Below are 16101 nucleotides of genomic sequence, written 5' to 3'. Positions count from 1 at the left end.
TAAAGTGTTTTCATGCTTGTTTGTAGTCATTTCTAGCCTGTTCAACATGTCTGACATTGAGGAAAGTCAATGTTCAATATGTTTAGAAGCCATTGTGGAACCTCCACTTAGAATGTGTCCCTCATGCACTGAAAGGTCAATAAATTGCAAAGAACATATTTTAGCTACTAAAAGTATGTCGCAGGATGATTCTCAGTCAGAAGGGAATCAGGTTATGCCATCTAATTCTCCCCAAGTGTCACAACCATTAACGCCCGCACAAGCAACGCCAAGTACTTCTAGTGCGTCTAATTCTTTCACCCTGCAAGATATGGCCGCAGTTATGAATACTACCCTCACAGAGGTTTTATCTAAGCTGCCTGGGTTGCAGGGGAAGCGCAGTAGGTCTGGTGTGAGAACAAATGCTGAGCCCTCTGACGCTTTATTAGCCATATCCGATGTACCCTCACAATGTTCTGAGTTGGGGGTGAGGGATTTGCTGGCTGAGGGAGAGATTTCTGATTCAGGAAATATGTTCCCTCAGACAGACTCAGATATGACGGCTTTTAAATTTAAACTAGAACACCTCCGCTTATTGCTCAGGGAGGTTTTAGCGACTCTGGATGATTGTGACCCTATTGTAGTTCCAGAGAAATTGTGTAAAATGGACAGATTTCTAGAGGTTCCTGCCTACACTGATGTTTTTCCGGTCCCTAAGAGGATTTCGGACATTGTTACTAAGGAGTGGGATAGACCAGGTATTCCGTTCGCTCCCCCTCCTACTTTTAAGAAAATGTTTCCCATATCAGACACCATGCGGGACTCGTGGCAGACGGTCCCTAAGGTGGAGGGAGCTATTTCTACCATGGCTAAGCGTACAACTATACCTATTGAGGACAGTTGTGCTTTCAAAGATCCTATGGATAAAAAATTAGAGGGTCTCCTGAAGAAAATATTTGTTCATCAGGGTTTTCTTCTCCAACCTATAGCGTGCATTGTTCCTGTAACTACTGCAGCGTCCTTCTGGTTCGAGGCTCTGGAGGAGGCTCTTCAGGTTGAGACCCCATTAGATGATATTCTGGATAGAATTAGGGCTCTCAAGCTAGCTAATTCTTTCATTACAGATGCCGCTTTTCAACTGGCTAAATTAGCGGCAAAGAATTCAGGTTTTGCCATTTTAGCACGTAGAGCATTATGGCTTAAGTCCAGGTCTGTTGATGTGTCATCAAAAGCTAAGCTTTTAGCCATCCCTTTCAAGGGTAAGACCCTATTCGGGCCTGAACTGAAATAGATCATTTCAGACATCACTGAAGGGAAAGGCCATGCCCTTCCTCAGGATAAGACAAATAAGATGAGGACCAAACAAAATAATTTTCGTTCCTTTCGAAACTTCAAAGGTGGTCCCTCTACCTTTTCCCCTGCTGCAAAGCAAGAGGGGAATTTTGCTCAATCCAAGTCAGTCTGGAGACCTAACCAGACTTGGAACAAGGGTAAACAGGCCAAGAAGCCCGCTGCTGCCACCAAGACAGCATGAAGGGGTAGCCCCCGATCCCGGACCGGATCTAGTAGGGGGCAGACTTTCTCTCTTTGCTCAGGCTTGGGCAAGAGACGTTCAGGACTCCTGGGCTTTAGAAATTGTAACCCAGGGGTATCTTCTAGATTTCAAAGATTCTCCTCTAAGGGGGAGATTCCATCTTTCTCAATTGTCTGTAAACCAGACAAAAAGAGAGGCGTTCTTACGCTGTGTAGAAGACCTATATACCATGGGAGTGATCTGCCCAGTTCCGAAAACAGAACAGGGGCAGGGGTTCTACTCCAATCTGTTTGTGGTTCCCAAAAAAGAGGGAACCTTCAGACCAATTTTGGATCTCAAGATCCTAAACAAATTCCTCAGAGTCCCATCCTTCAAGATGGAGACCATTCAGACTATTTTGCCGATGATCCAGGAGGGTCAATATATGACCACTGTGTACTTAAAGGATGCATATCTACACATCCCTATCCACAAAGATCATCACAAGTTCCTCAGGTTCACCTTTCTGGACAAGCATTACCAGTTTGTGGCTCTTCCCTCCGGGTTGGCAACAGCTCCCAGAATTTTCACAAAGGTGCTAGGGTCCCTTCTGGCGGTTCTAAGGCCGCGGGGCATAGCTGTGGCGCCTTATCTGGACAATATCTTAATTCAGACGTTGACTTACCAACTAGCCAAGTCTCACACGGACATCGTGTTGGCTTTTCTAAGATCTCACGGGTGGAAGGTGAACGTAAAAAAGAGTTCACTTATCCCTCTCACAAGAGTTCCATTCCTGGGAACTCAGAAAAATTTTCATGTCCACCGAATCTATCAGACGGAGGCCAGGAAATAAAAAATTGTATCCATCTGCCGAGCTCTTCATTCCATTCCTCGGCCGTCCGTGGCTCAGTGTATGGAGGTAATCGGCTTAATGGTAGAGGCAATGGACATAGTTCCGTTTGCTCGCTTGCATCTCAGACCACTGCAACTTTGCATGCTCAAACAGTGGAATGGGGATTATGCAGATTTATCTCCTCAGATAAATCTGGATCAAGAGACCAGAGACTCTCTTCTTTGGTGGTTGTCACAGGATCATCTGTCCAATGTGTTTCCGCATGCCAGCGTGGGTCATAGTGACGACGGACGCCAGCCTATTGGGCTGGGGTGCAGTCTGGAATTCCCTGAAAGCACAGGGTTTGTGGACTCAGGAGGAGGCTCACCTCCCGATAAATATTCTAGAACTGAGAGTGATATTCAAAGCGCTTCAGACGTGGCCTCAGCTGGCTTCGGCCAGATTCATAAGATCCAGTCGGACAATATCCCGACTGTAGCATATATCAATCATCAGGGGGGGACAAAGAGTTCTCTAGCGATGATAGAGGTTACCAAAATAATTTGATGGGCAGAGACTCACTCTTGCCATCTATCAGCAATCTATATCCCAGGAGTGGAGAACTGGGAAGCAGATTTTCTAAGTCGTCAGACTTTTCATCCGGGGGAGTGGGAACTCCATCCGGAGGTGTTTGCATAATTGATTCAGCAATGGGGCACACCAGAATTGGATCTGATGGCGTCTCGTCAGAACGCCAAACTTCCTTGTTACGGGTCCAGGTCAAGGGATCCTCATAGATCCTGATAGATGCTCTAGCAGTACCCTGGTCGTTCAACCTGGCTTATGTGGTTCCACCATTTCCTCTCCTTCCTCGTTTGATTGCCAGAATCAAACAGGAGAGAGCTTCGGTGATTTTGATAGCACCTGCGTGGCCATGCAGGACTTGGTATGCAGACCTGGTGGACATGTCATCTCTTCCACCATGGACTCTGCCACTGAGACAGGACCTTCTAATTCAAGGTCCGTTCCAGCATCCAAATCTAGTTTCTCTGCGGCTGACTGTTTGGAGATTGAACGCTTGATCTTATCCAAGCGGGGTTTCTCTGAGTCGGTCATAGATACCTTGATTCAGGCTCGAAAGCCTGTCACCAGGAAAATTTATCATAAGATATGGCGTAAATATCTTTTTTGGTGCGAATCCAAAGGCTACTCATGGAGTAAGATCAGGATTCCTAGGATTTTGTCCTTTCTCCAAGAAGGATTGGAGAAGGAGCTATCAGCTAGTTCCTTAAAGGGACAGATATCTGCTTTATCAATTCTACTGCACAAGCGTCTGGCAGATGTTCCAGACGTTCAGTCGTTCTGTCAGGCTTTAGTTAGAATCAAGCCTGTGTTTAAACCTGTTGCTCCGCCATGGAGTTTGAATTTAGTTCTTAAAGTTCTTCAAGGGGTTCCGTTTGAACCTATGCATTCCATAGATATTAAGCTTATATCTTGGAAAGTTCTGTTTTTAGTTGCTATCTCTTCTGCTCGAAGAGTTTCTGAAGTATCTGCATTGCAATGCGACTCGCCTTATCTTGTTTTCCATGCTGATAAGGTGGTTTTGCGTACCAAACCTGGATTCCTTCCTAAGGTTGTTACTAATAGGAATATCAATCAGGAAATTGTTGTTCCTTCTCTGTGTCCTAATCCTTCCTCTAAGAAGGAGCGTCTGTTGCACAACTTGGACATGGTTCGTGCTTTGAAATTTTACTTGCAAGCAACCAAAGATTTCCATCAAACATCTTCTTTGTTGTCTATTCTGGAAAACATAGAGGTCAAAAAGCTACGGCTACCTCTCTTTCTTTTTGGCTGAAAAGCATCATCCCTTTGGCATGCGAGACTGCTGGACAGCAGCCTCCTGAAAGGATTACAGCTCACTCTACTAGAGCGGTGGCTTCCACATGGGCTTTTAAAAATTATGTTTCTGTTGAACAGATTTGTAAGGCTGCGACTTGGTCTTCACTTCATACCTTTTCCAAATTTTACAAATTTGATACTTTTGCTTCTTCGGAGGCTATTTTTGGGAGAAAAGTTCTTCAAGCAGTGGTGCCTTCTGTTTAGGCATCTGTCTTGTCCCTCCCGTTCATCCGTGTCCTGTAGCTTTGGTATTGTATCCCACAAGTAAAGGATGAATCCGTGGACTCATCGTACCTTATAGAAGAAAAGTAAATTTATGCTTACCTGATAAATTCATTTCTTCTATGGTACGACGAGTCCACGGCCCGCCCTGTCATTTTAAGACAGATTATATTTTTTTATTTTAAACTTCAGTCACCTCTGCACCTTGTAGTTTGTCCTTTTTCTTCCTATACCTTCGGTCGAATGACTGGGGGGTGGAGCTAAGGGAGGAGCTATATAGACAGCTCTGCTGTGGTGCTCTTTGCCACTTCCTGTTAGCAGGAGGATAATATCCCACAAGTAAAGGATGAATCCGTGGACTCGTCGTACCATAGAAGAAATTAATTTATCAGGTAAGCATAAATTTACTTTTTACTAAGTCCTGCCTCCTCTGCTAATGAAAGTGATCTGCCGTCTGACTCAGGCACACACTGTACAAACTGAAGGGCCAAGTCTGTGTCTAACACTGCACATAGTGGTTTAGTGCACACTCAGAAATCCTCTCAAATGCTAATGCTTTACTCCTTGTAATGATATTTCCCGTGCTCAATAGCACTTCGCTGTAGCACCCTCTGGTGGCTGCCAAAATGAAAAAAATAATTTGTTTTTTTTAATAATAGTTGTGCTTGCCTCATGGTACCTGACAGGAGTCACCCCTTTTACCTCTAATGGCGGCTCTGGAGGCAGGCATATATATATATATATATATATATATATATACTGTATGTATATATATGTGTACATATGTATTTATATGTGTATATATGTATTTACAGACATATATACACATATAAACACACATAAATACATATGTAGACAAATATAGACATATATACAGTCATAGTCGAAAATATTGGCACCCCTGCATTTCTGTCAGATAAGGCACCACTTCGCCCAGACAATTGTTGCAATTACAAATGTTTAGGCCTTCTCATGTTTATTTATTTTGTTTGTATTGGTACGACACAAAAAAGTGGAGGAAAAAAAAGCCAAATCTGACACATTCCACGCAAAACTCAAAAAATGGACTGACAAAATTATTGGCACCCTCAATTTAATATTTGGTAACACAAAAATAAGTGAACTCAATTTCTTCCTGTAACAATCAATGAGTTTCTTACACCTCTCTACTGGAATTTGGACCACTCTTCTTTTGCCAACTGCTCCAGGTCTCTCAGATTGGAAGGGTTCCTTTACCCAACTGCTGTTTTGAGATCTCTCCACAGGTGCTCTATGGGATTGAAATCTGGACTCATTGCTGGCTAGTTCAGTACTCTCCAGCGCTTTGTCTTAAACCATTTCTGGGTGCTTTTTGACATGTGCTTTGGATCATTGTCCTGCTGTAAGACACATGACCTCTGACAGAGACCCAACTTTCTGACACTGGACCCTACATTGCACCACAGAATTATTTGCTAGTCTTCAGATTTCATAATGCCATGCACACAGTCAAAACATCCAGTGCCTGAAGCAGCAAAGCAACCCCAGAACATCAGTGAACCTCCACCATGTTTGACTGTAGGGAAATTGTTTTAACTTTATGCTCTTAATAAAGGCTTCTTTTAGCCTAAACGTGTTGAGCTGTATTTTAAATAAAACCTGAAGCTGCACCTGAAGATACCTTTGTGACAGTGACGTGCAGTAATAGGAGGCAAGGGAGGCAGTGCCTCCCCTGTCCAATCAGAAAAAATGTTTTTTTTATTATGATAAAAAAAAAAGTTGTGTTTTTGGTTTTAATTTTTTTGGTTCTAATTTGGTTTAAAAAAAGATTGACCACGCCCCCCCTACAACCCCCCCCCCCCCCGCCACCAGATGTGAATCCCATCTTTCATCATCCATGTTGTGCAATTAAGAGGCAGTGAGCCATTCTGCTGCCCTCCATTGATTGCGCAACATGGGTGCTGATACTGTTTCCTAGCTCACTATGAGCTAGCGCCACCCAGTGGTGTCTTACCGGGCCCATACCACGCTCCAATAGAGGCGGCTCTCAAAACCGCCTCTATGATGGAGCTCTAATCCAAGCCAATCAGCATCAACGCTGCTGGGGAGGCGTGCCTGTGTCATTGGCGGGAACACAGTAGAAGCTGGAGGGAGCTGCTGCAACTTCAAGTGCCTGCCGATGTAAGTCCCACATGTGTTAGTCAGTAGCAGTGACTATGTGACTGTAGTAGGTAGTAGCTATTGAGTGTTCGTCCTGTCACTTGTCAGTGCTACTGAGTGAGGGAGAGGAACCGGTGCTAGTGAGAGTCAGACAGTTGCTGCCAGACTGGTGAGCCTAATTGTATATATTTATATTCCCTCTGTTTGAAGGAGTCACTAACACTCCAATGGCCGTCTGCAGCACAGTCAGGTAGGTTGATATTTCATTTTGCCTCCCCCCTTGTTCCCCACCGATGACATTGCCCCCTTAAAATCTCTGCATATGCCTCCGATCATGGCGATCGTAACATTTGGCTTCACAGGCATTTGCCGTCACCATGCTACGCACCTACCAGTACCCTGTGACCCCTGTGCCGTACCCTCCCGAGCTGTGCTTGCTCAGTGTGTCTCCTCTGGGTGTCTGGTCAGCAGAGCACCATTTGTGAGCGGCAGATAGAGAGAGATAACATTGACAGCTAGAGGTGACAGGGTCATCCTTCTTCCATCTCTTCTCTCAGTCCCCTCCCTCTCTCTTCTACAGTCTCTCCCTGTCACTGGAGCAGTCAGCACAGACAATCCTATTTACACCTAGAATAGCCCCTTAATTAATACCCACACAGGAGGGAAAGACAAGGCTGTGCTAATTTTCATGTGGTCACTGGGTGTTTGGAGACACAGCCACATTAGACCTAAACCAACAGTGAGGGTATTAATTAAGGGGCTATTCTAGGTGTAAATAGGATTGTCTGTGCTGACTGCTCCAGTGACAGGGCAAGTGATGGGGCAGTGCTGGTTAACAGCATTATCAGCAATAAGTACATTAAGCATTTGCTTATATCCCACAAAGAATCCCCTGAGCAATTAGCAAGGAACATTAGCTTAATCCTGTTTATAGAGATTTATTTTTTATTGAGGGGGGTCAACATTTTACATTTTAAAATGTATTTTACAGTTAAAATAAAATAATTTGGGAGAGATGTGAAACTAATAATACTAGAATATTAGAGAAACATAATTTCAAAATTACTTTCTTTTATTGTGTTTGTATATATATATATATATATATATATATATATATATACCAGGTATGGCTAGATATACTTTATAAATCAAGAACAAAATGAAGATTTTATTACATAACAGCTTTATATGTTTTTCTCATTTAGAGAATATAAAATAATTTGCTTTATTACTTTTTTCTGATACAAAAGCGAATTCAACCTTAGTGCTTCCCATTACACAATAGGATAGAAATTATTATAGAAAGGTGTTCAGGGCCCTGCAAAGTTAAAGCAAACTAATGGAACAGTACTGGTATAATGAGATAAATATTCACAGTGTGAATACAACTATTTAAGACAAGTGGGACCAGTTTTTGCGTAATGAAGAGTTATGCTATGTAAGAAAAGTGTTTTGGGTCAGGATGGAAGTTTTATAAGCAAATGTAACAGTAATGTCACAGAAGAGAAAATGGTATCCACTAATTCTAACTAGTTCAGAAGTGTGGCTTGTACAGAGCACATGGGACAAGTATAAAGTGCTGTATATGGTTTTATTATTTTCTTTCTAGGTTTGTTTGTAGATGCAGTTTTTGGATGTCCAGTATAACATCACTATATTACACATCATGTATTTTAAAGAGGTGGGATGGGGTGGATACCAAAATGTATCATTAGCTGTAAAGCCCTGTGTATAACCCTTACATTTCCTAACGTTGGTGCATTTCAAACATAGGTTCACAAATATCAATAATGATGCCATATACTGCACTTCTGTTGGACACAATTTCAACCAGAATGTCTGTTTTTGCACTGTATAAAATAGTGTGCATACTGCCTATATGAGCAATATATTTTATAGCTCATATAGGCAGTAGGCATCCAGTACCCATAGCCTGAGCCGCTTTGTTAATAATACTGATTGCATTGCAATCATTGCTAGGTTTGCTTTGTAGTTGACTAGGCCTAGGATCTAAGTTAATTATTGGTGTTTTTTTACACTACACCACCAGGGTTGGGCTATGTGGGGCAGCCGGCAGTGCAAAATCTGCAAATACATGCTGCACTGTGCAAACGGCAAGGCTTAAGTTAACCCAGCATCTGCATTCTGCTACTGAGAAAAGAAAGGCCAGAGCAATGTGTGCACGCCTGCCAACCTGTGCAAATATATATATAATGTTGTACAAAAAGATTGTGGCAGGTGTAAACACAATCAATCAATCAAAAAATGATGCCTAGTGCAGTTTCCATTACTAGGCTATGTAGCTGGATGATTCCTACTAGTACCATAACTGGGTTAATAAATAGTTGAATAACCACACATTATATATAAAAAAACCAGTCTTAAACCTTATTTCTGTGGTAAAATTGAATTGCTCTGTGATGTCTCTGCAAGACTTGCAGAGACATTACTGAGCAATTAAATTTTAGTTTTTACCACAGAAATAAGGTTTAAGACACTAAGACAGACTTGTTTATATATAATGTGTGGTTATTCAACTATTTAACCCAATTATGGTACTAGGAATCATTCAGCTACATAGCCTAATAGTGCAAACTGCAATAGGTATCAGTCTTGGATTGCATTTTATTTGTACCTGACACAATCTTTTTGTACACTATTATATATTTGATTTTTCACAGGTTGGCAGGCATGCACACATTGCTCTGGCCTTTATTTTCTCAGTAGCAGATGGGTTAACTTAAGCTGTGCAGTTAGCACAGTGCAGTGCAAGATCCTTTATTTAGTGAGTAATATAATGCAGGAGGTTAATATATTTGAGCTGGTATTGGAGCTGAATTTGAGATATATTTATTTATTCATTTACTACAAGGTTTTATCTGTTGGTATTGGAGCTGAATTTTAGATATATGCATTACTTTTACTTCATGCTTTTATCTGTTGGTATTGGAGCTGAATTTTAGATATATGCATTACTTTTACTTCATGCTTTTATCTGTTGGTATTGGGTTAGGCACCTTTTAAACTTAATATAGCAATTCCTTGTAAGGCTAAAAGTTAGGCAAGGGCAGTTTGTGTATGCTCCATTGAACAGGGCTGCATGCAATGTCTTTTTCAGCTTCTTACACTCATAATAGGAAACTAGTAGTGGATTTGTGGCATATTTTTCTTTTTACAACACAGTTGTGAGTAGAGAAGAGATTGTGTATCATTCTAATTGCTTAGTAACTTGCACCGTGCCACAGAATTGTGTGAATGGGTATGTGAGCAGAGTATGTGTACTTTATTCTCCAGGTAATCAACACATTTCAGATGAGCTGGTGCTTTATTGCAGTGTTTCTCAACCACGGTCTGCAAGTATCCTCAACAGGCCAGGTTTTCATTATAGCTGAATCGGTGCACAGGTGAAGTAATCAGCTGATCAGTAACACAGTGGTTACTAACTTGCTCTCATCCATCAGCTGATTATTTCACCTGTGCACTGGTTCAGCTACAATTAAAACCTGCCCTGTTGGGGGTACTTGCGGCCCGTGGTATATGTGTTTCTCCAGCGTATCATATCTAGTGCCTCACCAGCCTCTGACCTCACTGCACGTCACTGCTTTGTGATGATTTTAATAAAAGGCTTATTTTAACTGCAATCTTGTGAGTATAACCAGTTTGTGCGCCTACCACATTGTCTGCAATCTGCTACATTATTGTAAGCTCTTTTACTTTGGAGGTGAAAGCAACAAGGTTGACTCAGAGGACGTGGGCAGCTTGGTTCCCTGGAGGTGACACAGCACCGCCATTTCCAACACTTTCTGATTCTTACACGATTTGGGAAAACTGGGGCTGGCAGCGAGCACCTGAAGGGAGGTGCTAACATTGCCTCATACTTTATCCTTTCTAATTCTCTTTAAAGGCCTCATTTTTTTTTTCTGAAAACAGAAGAATGATGGGTTTTACCAAAAAGCTGTAATGTTGTTTATTCTGTCAACAGCAAATTCTCGCAAAAGGATTTTGGCTTCCTCGGGTAAGTTTTGGCAAACTCCAATCTAGCTTTTTTATGTTTCTGTGTCAGCAGTGGGGTCCTCCTGGGTCTCCTACCATAGCGTCCCTTTTCATTTAGATGGCGACGTATAGTGTGGGCTGACACATTTGTACCCTGGGCCTGTAGGTCAGCTTGAATTTTTCTGGAAGTTGATGTAGGTTTTTTATTAACCATTCAAACAATCCTTAGTTCCAATCTTTAATAAATTTTTCTCTTTCATCCACGTCCAGGGAGATTAGCTATAGTGCTATGGGCTGTAAACTTCTTGACAATGTTGCACACAGTGGACACAGGAACATTAAGATCTCTGGAGATGGACTTGTAACCTTGAGATTGTCCATGCTTTTCCACAATTTTTGTTCTCAAATCCTCAGACAATTCTTTGCTACTCTTTCTCTTCTCCATGCTCAGTGTGGCACACAGAGACATACAACAGAAAGGTTGAGTCAAATTTTCACAATTTTAACTCGTTGCCGGTGTGATTTCTATATTGTCAGCACCTGTTAATTGATACAGGTGAGTTTAATTACAAATTGCAGGAGCATAACAAACTTGGAATGCAATTATTTCTTACAAATTTGAGAAGGTTCCAATAAAAAAAAATTCAGTCGATTTTTGGAGTTTTGTGTGGAATATGTCAGATTTCGCTTTTCTTTCTCCACTTTTTTGTGTCAGTCCAATACAAACAAAAGAAACAAACATGAGAATGCCTAAACATTTGTAATTGCAACAATTTTCTGGGCAAAGTGGTGCATTATCTGACAGAAATGCAGGGTTGCCAATATTTTTTGGCCATGACTGTATATAAGTGCATTGGAGCCCTTTACAGCTAAGAAGATGAAAACATGTAAAGAAATATTTATGCAATATTAATTTCTAATAAAGTGTTATACTGTGTATTTTACTGTAAATATTTCACATTCCATTGTTCTGCACTTAGCAGAATATGTTCTATGTATTTATAAATAGATATTCCTATATATATCTATATATAATCGTGTGTGTGTATATATATATATATATATATATATATATATATATATGTGTGTGTATAAATATATATTGTAGCAAAATTCCATCAGATATATGATATATTTATTCATAAATACATATTTCTACATATAACACATTCTGCTATGTGAAGGACATTAGAATGTGAAATACTAATATTTTCATGTCAAGTTAGCGCACTTAAGAACATGCGATCAGTTTGAGTAGCATTTTTTGCTCTATTGACTCTATGGGGGAATAGGTTATCACGCATGCGAAATTGCAAGAGTGGCTTTTTACGCACGTTCTACAACTAGTTAAGTTAGATGTTTGTGCTGGGAAGAGATTTGATTTAAGATTTGTTCCTGATTAGTATATTGTTATGTAACTTTAACACTCAAGGTGTTCTAAACATGTTTAATGGGGGTGTTTTCTGCTTTTTGAGCCAGATGGGCAGTTTAAAGTTTACTGTAAAGTTTGCAAGAGTATTATTAGTGCATATACACAGACTAGTATAGAATATTTTACTAACAAATCAATGTTTCTGGTTAATATTAAACGCATCTTAACATTTTGGGCATTCTGCTGAACCACTTAGACCCATCAATATATCCCTCATTACGAACCCCCTATAATATAATTCACATCCCATCCTTTAACAAGTAACTTAATATATCTTAGTTTATAGCTTGAGCTATTTAGGAACTATTTTATTACTTCCTATGTTATACCTACTCTGTGTCCCTCAATGATTATTTGTATGTATGAATAAATGAAAATTTATATATACTGTATATATAATTCCTGGGAAAAAGGAGATGTACAAACCCATTGCATTTTTGCTCTCATTTTGTTATATTGGGCTCTTGCCTTGATGTTAGTGGCCGGGACTGTAGGGCAAGATGAGTATCAGCTATAATTACATTTTTGAGAATATGGGTTATCCTTGAGGTTCATTTTAGTCTAATATATCATTGATGGATTACCTCCTCCCCCCCCTTTTTTCTGTTGAGAATAGATTTTCAATAGAAGTATATGGAAATTCCGAGGTGTTTCCTCAGTCTGTCATATCCAAATCTAATATACTACACAATCCCTTACATACTCACTTCTAAGAGAAAATAACTATCAGCCCCTGAATCTTACAGATGACACAATATTGTATTATCAGTTTGTAAGATTTGTTATTAGTAAGTATGTTGAAAATTTTTCATGTTATTTTACTTTTGTGTTAATTCCCAAGAAACTATCCGGTACTCTGTGTTAGAAACTATATCAGCTATTATATTGGTTCTATACACATAGCCCCCTGCTAAAGATCAGGGCCGGGTTTATAATTAGGAAGAGTAGGCATGTGCATACAGGCACCGTCCATAGAGGGGTGCCTGCCTCTGCCTATTATAAATACCTGTCAGCTTAAAATTGCCTTCCTGAAACCACCATAGTAAGAGATGCAAAAAATGGTAACCACTAGTTCCCGTTCAGCAAAAGGACCTCTGATATTAAAGCCTGCTGCTTCCTGAACTTTCTATCATTTGTAAGCAGCAGTCATGTGCTTACTCTGACATCAAAAGTGAGAGAGAGCCAAAGAGGGCTGAGAGAGAGCCAAAGAGCCAAAGGGGGGTGGGAGAGAGCCAAAGAGGGGAGAGAGAGAGCCAAAGAGGGGGAGAGAGAGAGCAAAATAAAGGGGGGTGAGAGCCAAAGAGGGGGCAGAGAGAGCAAAAGAAAGGGGGAGAGAGAACAAAAGAGGGGGCAGAGAGAGCAAAAGAAAGGGGGGAGAGAGAGAGCAAAAGAGGGGGGAGAGAGCCAAAGAGGGGGGAGAGAGCGCAAAGGAGAGGGTCGAGAGAAAGCAAAAGAGAGGGGGGAGAGAGAGCAAAAGAGAGGGGGGAGAGGGCAAGGGGTGGGACCGCTGTACTGCAAAAAATGGCCCGTGTACACGGGCTTTAGCACTAGTTTAATATATAAAAATAATTTATGTTCTTATAGGCTCTGCACCATATTATTGATGTGTTAAAGAATGATTTTTTTTGTAGCCCCCACAAATAGACGTCTAACTATAAGCACAGCTGTGTTTGTAGTTGGTAATGTGTCTTTATAATTTAATATATCTGTATTCTTTATAAACTAAAAACAGGATTTCACCTTCTCATACCCTTACCCCTGATGAAAGTATGGGGCTAGGGGAGATGCTGTTTCTTCACTGCCATCGGTTATCTTAGTTAAGGTCGCTGGCACACAGTGAACGTGGAGTGCAAGGGGCGCTTCAGAATTTGGGGCCTACAGGCACCTGGGCTGTAAATCCAGTCCTGCTAAAGATCTATATATGGTGGTAAATTCTCTATACTTAAAACTTGTCTAATGGTTAATTCTTAACAAGCTTAATATATACACATGGCTACTGTATGTGTATGCATAGGAATTTTTATTTGTATAGTATTGTCCACACGATTGGATTCTAATCATTTAATTTTGTCATTGCCCTTCTTGTGTTCCAAACAATCACTATTTACTGAAATGTTATCGTAATGTATATTGTATATTTTAGAAATCACTTATTGCGGTAGTATTATAATACTTATTAACATTTTATTATTTTATAGGATCCCCTGGAAATATTTTTGAAGATGGCAACCAATTGAGGCATCAAGTCTCTGGACATTCTTTAAAGTCTACATTGCGAAGAAATTCATTTGATTCATCAAAGTCAAGCAACCTTTGCCAGTCTTTATTAGAATGTAAGAATCCACAACATGCTACAGATGATAATGAAATAAGGAATATTCTGGATGACTTTTATGAGTTACATTTTCAAAAAGCCTGCAATGAGAGAGAAGATTCTGGCAAGGCAGTCTTGGATAAAATTTCTATGAAAATAGAGGAATTGCGTGCAAACCAACATATGTATTCATTGCGTAACCTTCAAGTGGCAAGGATTATTTTAAACAGAGATGGACCTAAAATTCTACAGAGCCATTCTACAGAATCAGTCTTCTCATCTCCAGTACACGATCAGTCATCTAAGTATACAAAGACCATACCTGGCTTATCCGAAGATGTTATCCGTTTTATTAAAAGTTCAAAGGAAAAATAAACACTGTATTTTTTTACACAACTATAAAAAATAGGCATTTGTTAAGTTGAGCCAAAAGGGACAGTCTACTTGAAAATTGTTAATGTTTAAAAATATATATAATCCATTTATTACCCATTCCACAGTTTTGCATAACCAACACGGTTGCATTAATATACTTTTTACCTCTGTGATTACCTTGTACCTAAGCCTCTGCAGACTGCCCCTTATCTCAGTTCTTTTGGCAGACTTGCATTTTAGCCAGTCAGTGCTAACTCATAAATCCACAGGAGTAAGCACAATGTTATCTATATGGCACACATGAACTAGCGTTGTCTAACTGAAAAACTGTCAAAATACACTGAGATAAGAGATGGCCTTCAACAGCTTAGAAATTAGCATATATACCCTATCTGAATCATGAACGTTTAATTTTGACTTGACTGAGAATTTTTTGTTTGATAAATAAAATTGACAAAGCAATGGCATGATATGTGTTTTCAAATATTGTTTCCTTTGAGTTTCCATTAACACTCTGTCTAAACAATATAGAGTTTTTATAGAAATATCCAATAGTTAATACATGGAGCAGTAGGCGGTCTCGCAAAGGCAGGTTACACATATTAAAGAATTTTTATTTATAGATAAGCACACACAATGATACAATAGAGCCTGATGAAACAGTGCTGGGATACCGAGAAACACGTTGCTATTGTTTTAATAAATGTTTTTATTATTACCTCTGCTAGGCCTTCATATCACTATCGCGCTAATGGATAGCGTTTCACTTAATTTCTTTTAACTGTGAGAGTCTCCTATGAGTGATTTTGGACACATTACCAGCAGTGCACTACCACTGGAGGTGAGCCATGTTCCTGAACCGGAGACAAGTCTGCCTGGCAACTCCAAGGATCCGGCCTGCTTGTTGTGCACTATCTAGTGCTTTCCTACATGTGAGTAAATTACCACCTGTTGTGCTCATTTACCCATTGTATGGTTGATCTACCCTATGAGGTGAATTATATTTCATTTGTTTTAAAAATATTAAAGCCCGGAGGGTTAGATGAGGGAAAATGGAAGAATAAGAAAATAGCAATGAATTTATGGAAATTTCTATAAGTCCTGCAATGATCTGATGGTCAGTGCAGTATCCAGCAGGCCAGCTTAGACATTTTTCCTGAGCAAAAACAAATAGATATTTTCTCAGATGTGCCACAAACACAGGTACCACCTGCTCATATTTCTTCACCAATCCAGACAGTATCAACACAGATCACTAAATTACACAGCTATAACCAAGAAGGTAAACTTTGGCACCATTATCTTACTTCATTTAATGTGAAATCTGTCTCTTTACAACTATATTTAGTGCAAGTAGGTGTGGTATTATTATTATATTATTACACAAAGAAAACCGCTATCCT

The 16101-nt window shown here is 40.1% G+C and overlaps 1 protein-coding gene across 3 annotated transcripts in view; it reads left to right on the top strand.

Moving 5' to 3' along the window:
• Positions 1-15165, top strand: part of SHLD1 (shieldin complex subunit 1) — a 349116-nt gene extending 333951 nt beyond the window's left edge. For all 3 annotated transcript variants that reach the window (XM_053712181.1, XM_053712182.1, XM_053712180.1), the window contains one exon: positions 14208-15165. In XM_053712181.1, the coding sequence (XP_053568156.1) occupies positions 14208-14698 (491 nt within the window). In that variant the 3' untranslated portion in view covers positions 14699-15165. The remainder of the gene's footprint in view (positions 1-14207) is intronic.
• The last annotated feature ends 936 nt before the right edge of the window (positions 15166-16101 follow it).

The sequence above is a fragment of the Bombina bombina genome, chromosome 4 (genome assembly GCF_027579735.1).
Source record: "Bombina bombina isolate aBomBom1 chromosome 4, aBomBom1.pri, whole genome shotgun sequence".
Classification (NCBI taxonomy): domain Eukaryota; kingdom Metazoa; phylum Chordata; class Amphibia; order Anura; family Bombinatoridae; genus Bombina; species Bombina bombina.
The sequence above is the reverse complement of the archived record's forward strand: the minus strand, read 5'-3'. Positions and strand labels throughout refer to the sequence as shown.